At 43.1% G+C, this 9,708-nt stretch overlaps 1 protein-coding gene across 1 annotated transcript in view; it reads right to left on the bottom strand.

Annotated features, from left to right (window-relative positions):
- Nucleotides 1–221: 221 nt before the first annotated feature.
- Nucleotides 222–9,708, bottom strand: part of LOC149162909 (rac-like GTP-binding protein 5) — a 135,547-nt gene continuing 126,060 nt past the window's right edge. The window contains exons 6-7 of the mRNA XM_089437445.1: nt 900–965; nt 222–616 (exon numbers count right to left, since the gene is read on the bottom strand). Coding sequence (XP_089293571.1) covers nt 512–616; nt 900–965 — 171 coding nt within the window. The 3' untranslated portion in view covers nt 222–511. The remainder of the gene's footprint in view (nt 617–899; nt 966–9,708) is intronic.

Genomic DNA, 9,708 nt, shown 5'->3' with positions numbered 1-9,708 from the left:
AGATGCTCAAATGTGTTGCAACCTAAAGCAATCATATTGCAAGTGGTATGCTGTAGCAATCTCATCCATATCCCTCATAAAAAATGTGCACCTACGTTCATTCAAAGCTTGAAGAGCTATATGCGTAAAATGACAGCATCAAATGTAGTGGTGAAACTATATAATTTTCTTCTTCAGGAACAAAATTTGGATTATATAACTGTATATTTTTCAGCTTCAGCTTAAAACACAATACAAGAAATATATAATTACATTTATAAGCACACAAATTTATTACAGCAATCCACGCGAGGTGTGGGGCTATCAATATGTAAAATATTACAGGTAAGCTAGTAGATACTTGTTTTCGGGCTCTCATCACAACCACACATCTTTAATACAACTCACCAGAAGAATCTCACTTTCAGAAATTAATCAAAGTTAATGATCCACCATCTAGCATTGTGTTTTTCCAAGCTTTCTCTATGGTATAAAATCTGAAATTTCCAATACAGAACATTTAACACCATACTTACATAATGGAACAGTGCTTGTGAGACTTCCTTTTCTTCTTCTTCTTTTGCTTTGGTGGCTGAATAACAACCTTAATTGCTGCGTCGAAAACAGCTTTGATATTCTGCAAATAAGAGTGATGACAGATAAACTTGTATCATTCAAGAAAGTGACTCCTAAATGACAATATCAAAGAAAGGTCTAAGGTCCTAATCATTCACCAGAAGCTACTGGGTTAACCTGCTGTATACATCTTTCAAGATTAATAAAATGCAGTTTCAATTTAACAAAATAGGATGACTACAACTCAAAATACCACCAAATACTATAAACAAGAGCAGTAGGGAAATCTCATTACATATTTGCTGGGTACCCAATGCAAAACATATAGCTTTTAAATTAGATACCTGCTGAGTTTTTGAACTGCATTCTATATAAAAAGCAGCTCCGATCTGCTTCCTCAGGTCATCTCCCTGCAAGACAGCTACAGCTTTTACTAGCAAAACAAAGCAATATATCTACTCCGAAGGATTAAAAATAACAGGGCTTTCCCTAAGGTGCATATCATGTTTAGTTCAATATAACAGTTCAATAATAACAGATCAGTTTTGATTAAACAACCTAAAAAGGTCATTAAATGGCAGTTTTACCTCAATCTCAATTATAAATCCTTTCAATTAACACTGTAAAACGGTAATTAATTAGCTCAAACCCGGTTGTCCCTCAAACCAGGGGATCATCACTCATGAGGGGGGACTAGGAAGCGGGAATCCTGATAGGAAGCCCATTGATACGGATTGTTAAAAATAGCAGCGTATTACTCATTTTCTGTGATAAACACACTAACCCAATTCGCTAATAGTCACGCATCACATAAAGAGCCCATAGCACACTAATTGTTTGGATACAGTGACTCTCAAGATAATATAAATAGTGAAGTGACATGATAACCAATGAGGTATTTTTGCCTCAGGTGTTAGGGTCAATTATGATGTGGTCCCTAGCCCAATGTGAGATACCCTAAGGGGCACCCACTAACACCAATCTGGTCCACATAGACCAAGTGCATAATAAATGACATTTCAGGGCCACTGGAGCCATAATTTAAGGTTAGCCAACATAACTCCAACTCCCCCCTTCAGAGTGACTTGGGGACAAAAAAAAGTAAAGTTGGCATAAAAGATACAGGACCAAGAAAATATTACATCAACTTATCCCTTCCAACATCATGGTAAAAACTGTTGGAAAATATAATTCCTACTTGTCGCAGTTGTGATCTTATATGTAAATGAGTCTGTTCCTATTCTATAGCAGTGGTTATGTCTATATGTCCCTAGTTTGGTGTGTGGTAGGAGTGGTTATGTCCATAATTTAAGGTTAGCCAACATAACTCCAACTCCCCCCTTCAGAGTGTGACTTGGAGACACAAAAAAGTAAAGTTGGCATAAAAGATACAGGACCAAGAAAATATTACATCAACTTATCCCTTCCAACATCATGGTAAAAACTGTTGGAAAATGTAACCATCTATGTAAATGAGTCTGTTCCTATTCTATAGGGGTGGTTATGTCTATATGTCCCTAGTTTGGTGTGTGGTTAAGATATTCTCTCAAACCATTGATTGTGTCCAAGATCGTTTCCTATCTTGAGACAACACTTCTTGTATATATGTAATATCATAATTGATCAATGTGAATAGTTTGCACTATCAAATTTTATCTTGGTATCAGAGCCCGTAAGGGCCTGTGCTCTGGCCCCTCCGGGGCCGATGGAAATAAAGAGTGATTTTTCGTTTTTGTTTTTGGTTTGTCCATTTATCCGGGGCGAGTTTGGCTAAGTGTGGACGAGTGTTTCCACTGTTTAGAATTCTTCAGTTGACTATGATGCTGCAGAGCGGTGGAGTTCTTGCTTGAGCCTGGGCGCAGGTGTATTGGAGCAGCGGTGCTCCTGCTTGCGCCCATTTGACCGGGTGTATTGCATTTGGCCCTAGTGTAGCTGCTGGGATGCGATCCTGTCGAGGTGAGCAGCGTGTAAAGCGCCGATTGTGCGAATGGGATGCGATCCTACCATGGTAGCAGCGTGTATAGATAATGGTGAAATGAGAACTTGACTATGCATTCCTCTATCCGTCGGGCAGGGCAATGGTGTCCCTGTTGGTGTTTTGAGTGATTTGCGAGCTAGAGGTTGTTTGATATGAGAGTTGATCGTGGATCGGGCTAGAGAGTTGACCTGCATGGGCCGAGTTGACCTGTGCACTGAGTCGGCCTGGTGTGGTGTGAATGTATATCGCTTGGTGCCCGTAGATCTGTTGGTGAGCGCCGACAACTGTTCTGGTGTGATATTACTGAAAGCAAAGAGAGTTTTTGCACAGTGAGACGAGGTCGAGAGGTCAATGGTGCCAGCACTTAGACTAGGAGAAGCGTGGTAGTGTTGCGTCAAAGAAGAGCAAAAGTGTAGGTGTGGAGGAGACTGTGCAGCTCAATCTGCAGTGTTGAAGATGAGTCGACCTGTGTGTTGCTGCATGCTCTAGAGAAGAGTCAACGGAGTGGTCGAAGTCAATGAGTTCTGCGTGAAGAAGATTTGCTCCTGTTTGTGCTTAGATTTGAAGAGCCGACTAGTGGAAGAGCAATTGCTTTGGAGAGTTGTTGGTGTTGTTGGAGAAGCACATACCTGGATATCGCTTTTAGGTGATTCGATATCAGAGAGCTACGGACCGGTGCAGACTGAGCGCGTGAGTGTGTGCTGACCGACCGTGCCAAGGGAGTTTGGTCGCAATACAGAGGACCAACACCCTGTTGCAGGACCTGAGCACCGACATGAGTCGAGTGTTGAATCTGATGACTCTGAATCCATATCGCGCAAAGTGGAAGAGATCAATCGAGACATGGCGAGGGCACTGGACATGTTGCCGCTGGGTCTTCTGGAGGTGTCAGAGGAGGTACGGGAGCACGCAGAGCTGCCAGGAGGCTTCCAACTTCCAGTGTTTGGGATTGGCCTGGTGGAAGGTTGATTAGCTTAGGTGTTTGATTGGTATTGGCTTGGAGGAAGGTTGATTGGCGTAGCTATTCATTTTAGGTTTTGCGTTCTTGACCACAGCCAAGAGTTTGTTGATGCAATGCGTTTTTTTTTAAGATCAAGAGCATCTTTGTTAGTGGGTGTGGTTCCATTATAGAGGGATTAGTTGTTGCTGTGAACGGTCAAGAGATACCAGTTCTGTTAAAAGAGCCAGTGGATCGTTGATTGGTGTGATGACCAGGGGTGAGCTGGAGTTCTACGAAACCGTGAACGGATCTGTGTGATTGTCTGCAATATTGCTGAAGCAGAAGTAGAGCAAAGATGTTAGAGTGTGGGACCCCTTCCTTGGGTGGCAATGGAGTACTTTTCTTTGCTGCGAAAAACATTCCATTATGTGAGAAGACTGCTTCAACTCTGCCATGATGGAAGCAAACTATACCTGGCTTTGGACAGTGAAGCAATTTCCTGTAGATTCCATGCTCTGACCGAAGAACTAAATCATATTGTAGATGGCATGCCATATGATTTATTAGAGATTTAAGATGAAGTCAGAGAGATTTAAGATGAAGTCAGAGAGCAATCACATGGTGCCTTGACTCCGACCTTGATTTTGTCAAGATGCATATATTTCATGTAAATGCATTATGCATGTATTTCATGTAAAAATGTCATTCATGTAAATCTGGTTAAAAGAATTGGATGTTGTATTGTTGTGACATTTAGTCTAGCCAACTATTGTCACGAGTTTGAGTCTTTGTTGGAATTGGCCATTCTAAGAATAGACAAATTTATTTGCAGGAATGATTAACCATGAAATATAATGAAGAGATGACAGTGAAGATGGCATGTTAGGAGCAACATCAGAGATTGGAGGATGATGGACAATCGAGTTTGTGAGAATTAGTGAGAGTTTGTGGAACAGACTCATGGTGTAGTATGAGTCACATAATGTAAATAGAACAAATCTACATGTCATATACTCTTTTGTAATGGTTAGTTGTGGTCTTGAAATGTTTTATGTACTTATTGTAAGACCCGGAGAGGCATGCATACCCTTTCTTATGTGTTCCCTCTATTAGAGAGTTTTAACACCATGGAAGAGTGTGTCATGCGGGATGGATACACTTGGGTGGGCCGTATTGGTTTTAGACTCCATGAAGTGAAATTCTATATTTATGGGGAGTTCATCAAGAGGTTGGATGAGCCATGTATGTGAAGGAGTTCTTAGTAGACTGGCGGTTGGGAACCCATGCATTCCAATAGATGGTTGTTCTCTTATATGGACATCGACAATTGCATGGACAAGGTACAAGGTATAATTACCAAACTAAACCAGATGTAGATCTTGCAGATTGATATCAAGACAAGTAGTCATTAAGGGGGAGTGTTGGAAGATGTAATTCCTACTTGTCTCAATTATGACTTTCTATGTAAAGAAGTTTGTTCCTACTCTATAGGAGTGGTTATATCTATATGTCCCTAGTTTGGTGTGTGGTTGAGATATTCTCTCAACCAATTGATTGTGTGTCCAAGATAGTTTCCCTATCTTGAGACAACACTTCTTGTATATATGTAATATCATAATTGATCAATGTGAATAGTTTGCACTATCAAATTTTATCTTGGTATCAGAGCCCGTGAGGGCCTGTGCCCTAGCCCCTTCGGGGCCGAGGGAAATAAAGAGCTTGGTATTTGGTTTTTGTTTTTGGTTTGTCCATTTATTCAAGGAGAGTTTCGCTAAATGTGGATGAGTGTTTCCACAGTTTAGAATTATTCAATTGACTGTGATGCTGAAGAGCGGTGGAGTTCGTGCTTAAGCCTAGGCACAGGTGTATTGGAGCAGCGGTGCTCCTGCCCGCGCCCGTTTGACCAGGTGTATTGCATTTGGCCCTAGTGTAGCTACTGGGATGTGATCCTGTCGAGGTGAGCAGCGTGTAAAGAACTAACTATGCGAATGGCATGTGATCCTGTCATGGTAGCAAGGTGTATAGTCAATGCTGAAAGGAGAACTTGACTATGCATTCCTCTGTCTGTCGGGCAGGGCAGCAGTGTACCTATGGTGTTTTGAGTGACCTGAGAGCTGGAAGTTGTTTGCTACGAGAGCCGATCGTGGATCGAGCTAGAGAGTCGACCTGCGTGGGCCGAGTTGACCTGTGCACTCAACCGACCTGTTGTGGTGTGAATGTATATCGCTTGGTTCCCGTAGATTTGTTGGTGAGCATCGACAACTATTCCTGTGTGATATTGCTGAAAGCAAAGAGAGTTGTTGCATAGTGAGCCGAGGTCGAGAGGTCAATGGTGTCAGCACTAAGACTAGGAGAAGCGTGGTACTGTTGCATCGAAGAAGAGCCGAAGTGTAGGCGTGTAGGAGACTATGCAGCTCAGTCTGTAGCGTTGACGGTGAGTCGACCTGTGTGTTGCTGCGTGCTCTGGAGAAAAGCTGACGGAGCAGTCGAAGTCAATGAGTTCTGTGTGAAGAAGAGTTGCTCCTATTTGTGCTCGGGTTTGAAGAGCCGACTGGTGGAAGAGCAACTAGTTTGGAGAGTCGTTGGTGCTGTTGGAGAAGCACATACCTGGATATCGCTTTCAGGTGATTCGATATTGGAGAGCTACGGATCGGTGCAAACTGAGCGCGAGAGCGTGTGCTGACTGGACCGGGCCAAGGGAGTTTGGTCGCAATACAAAGGACCAAGATCCTGTTGCAGGACTTGAGCACCGACACAAGTCGAGTGTTGAATCTGATGGACATTGAGTCCATATCGTGAAAAGTGGAAGAGATCAATTGAGACATGGCTAAGACATTGGACATGCTGCCGCTGGGTCTTTTGGAGGTGTCAGAGGAGGTGTCGGAGCACGCAGAGCTGCCAGGAGGCTTCCAGCTTCCAGAGTTTGGGATCTGCCTGGTGGAAGGTTGATTGGAGTAGCTATTCGTTTCAGGTTTTAGGTTCTTGAGCACACCCAAGAGTTCGTTGATGCAATGCATTTTTTTAAGATAGAGAGCATCTCTATTAGTGGGCATGGTTCCAATACAGAGGGATTAGTTGCAGCTATGAACGGTCAAGAGATACGAGTTCTGTTAAAAGAGCCAGTGGATCGTCGATTGGTGTGAGGACCACTGGTGAGCTAGAGTTCTACGAAACCATGAACGGATCTGTGTGATTGTCTGTAGTATTGCTGAAGCAGAAGCAGAGCGAAGATGTTAGAGTGTGGGACCCCTTCCTCAGGTGGAAGTGGAGTATTTTTCTTTGTTGTGAAAAACATTCCATTCTGTGAGAAGACTACTTCAACTCTGCCATGATGGCAGCAAACTATACCTGGCTTTGGACGATGAAGCAATTTCCTGTAGATTCCATGCTCTGACCGAAGAACTAGATCGTATTCTAGATGGCATGCCATATGATTTATTAGAGATTTAAGATGAAGTAAGAGAGAAATCACATGGTGCCTTGACTCCGACCTTGATTTTGTCAAGATGCATGTATTTCATGTAAAAATGCATTATGCATTAGTTTCATGTAAAAATATCATTCATGTAAATCTGGTTAAAAGAATTGGATGTTGTATTGTTGTGACATTTAGTCTGGCCAACTATTGTCACAAGTTTGAGTCTTTGTTGGAATTGGCCATTCCAACAATAGACAAATTTATTTGCAGGAATGATTAACCATGAGATATAATGAAGACATGACAGTGAAGATGGCATTAGAGGAGCTACATCAGAGATTGGAGGATGATGGACAATCGAGTTTGTGTGAATTAGTGTGAGTTTGTGGAACAGACTCATGGTGTAGTATGAGTCACATATTGTAATTAGAACAAATCTACATGTCATATACTCTTTTGTAATGGTTAGTTGTGGTCTTGAAATGTTTTATGTACCTGTTGTAAGACCCAGAGAGGCATGCATACCCTTTGTTATGTGTTCCCTCTATTAGAGAGTTTTAACACCCTGGAAGAGTGTGTCATGCGGGATGGATACACTTGGGTGGGCCATATTGGTTTTAGACTCCATGAGGTGAAATTTTATATTTAAGGGGAGTTCATCGAGAGGTTGGATGAACCATGTGGAGTTCCTAGTAGACTGGCGGTTGCAGCGTTTGGGAACCCATGCATTCCGATAGATGGTTGTTCCTTTATATGGACATCGACAATTGCAACCAAACTGATCCAGATGTAGATCTTGCATATTGATATCGAGACAAGTAGTCATTAAGGGGAAGTGTCAGAAAATACAATTCCTACTTGTCTCAATTGTGAATTTCTATGTAAATGAGTATTTTCCTATTCTATAGGAGTGGTTATATCTATATGTCCCTTGTTTGGTGTGTGGTTGAGATATTCTCTCAACCAACTGATTGTGTGTCCAAGATAGTTTCCCTATTTTGAGACAACACTTCTTGTATATATGTAATATCATAATTGATCAATGTGAATAGTTTGCACAATCAACTTTTATCTTGGTATCAGAGCTCGTGATGGCCTGTACCTTGGCCCGTCCGGGGCCGAGGGAAATAAAGAGTTTGGTTTTCGATTTTTGTTTTTCGTTTGTCCGTTTATTCAGGGCGAGTTTGGCTAAGTGTGGATGAGTGTTTCCACTGTTTTGAATTCTTTAATTGACTGTGATGTTGCAGAGCGGTGGAGTTCTTGCTTGAGCCTGGGCACAGGTGTATTGGAGCAGTGGTGCTCCAATACACCTGCGACTGTTTGACCGGGTGTATTGCATTTGGCCCTAGTGTAGCTGCTGGGATGCGATCCTGTCGAGGTGAGCAGCGTGTAAAGAGCCGACTGTGCGAATAGGATGCGATCCTGCCATGGTAGCAGCATGTAAAATCAATGCTGAAAGGAGAACTTGACTATGCATTCCTCTGTCCGTCGGGCAGGGTAGCAGTTTACCTTTTGGTTTTTTGAGCGATCTGCAAGTTGGAGGTTGTTTGCTACGAGAGTCGATCATGGATCGAGCTGCAGAGTCGACCTACATGGGCCGAGTTGACCTGTGCACTGAGCTGGCCTGGTGTGGTGTGAATGTATATCGCTTGGCGCCTGTAGATCTATTAGTGAGCGCTAACAACTGTTCCATGAGATATTGTTGAAAGAAAAGAGAGTTGTTGCATAGTGAGACGAGCTCGAGAGGTCAATGGTGCCAGCACTGAGACTAGGAGAAGCATGGTAGTGTTGCGTCGAAGAAGATCCGAAGTGTAGGCGTGAAGGAGACTATGCAACTCAGTCTACAACATTGAAGGTGAGTCAACCTGTGTGTTGTTGCATGCTCTGGAGAAGAGTCGACAGAGCGGTCGAAGTCAATGAGTTCTGCATGAACAAGAGTTGCTCCTGTTTGTGCTCAAGTTTGAAGAGTCGACTGGTGGAAGAGAAACTGCTTTGGAGAGTCGTTGGTGTTGTTGGATAAGCACATACCTAGATATCGCTTTCAAGTGATTCTATATCGAAGAGCTACGGACCGGTGCAGACTAAGCGCAGGAGTGTGTGCAGACCAGACTGGGCCGAGGGAGTTTGGTCGTAATACAGAGGACCAAGATCCTATTGCAGGACCTGAGCACCGTCATGAGTCGAGTGTTGAATCTGATGGGGACTGTGTCCATATAACGAAAAGTGGAAGAGATCAATCAAGACATGGCGAAGGCGCTGGACATGTTGTCGTTGGGTCTTCTGGAGGTGTCAGAGGAGGTGCGGGAGCAGGCGGAGCTGTCGAGATGCTTCCAGCTTCCAACGTTTGGGATCGGCCTGGTCGAAGGTTGATTGGCGCAGCTATTCATTTCAGGTTTTGGGTTCTTGAGCACACCCAAGAGTTTGTTGATGCAGTGTGTTGTTTTTAAGATCGAGAGCATCTCTGTTAGTGGGCATGGTTCCATTACAGAGGGATTAGTTTTCGCTGGGAACGATTAAGAGATACGAGTTCTGTTAAAAGAGCTAGTGGATCATCGATTGGTGTGAGGACCAATGGTGAGCTAGAGTTCTACGAAACCGTGAACAGATCTATGTGATTGTCTGTAGTATTACTGAAGCAGAAGGAGAGCGAAGATGTTAGAGTGTGTGAACCCTTCCTCGAGTGGCAGTGGAGTACTTTTCTTTGCTGCGAAAAACATTCCATTCTGCAAGAAGACTACTTCAACTCTACCATGATGGCAGCAAACTATACTTGGCTTTGGACGGTGAAGCAATTTCTTGTAGATTCCATGCTCTGAC

This window comes from Pinus tabuliformis, chromosome 5_2, assembly GCF_031772625.1.
Source record: "Pinus tabuliformis cultivar Carrire ecotype Pingquan chromosome 5_2, CPIR1, whole genome shotgun sequence".
NCBI classification, from domain to species: Eukaryota; Viridiplantae; Streptophyta; class Pinopsida; order Pinales; family Pinaceae; genus Pinus; species Pinus tabuliformis.
Note: the sequence above shows the minus strand (reverse complement) of the source record. Positions and strands in the feature narration are given on the sequence as shown.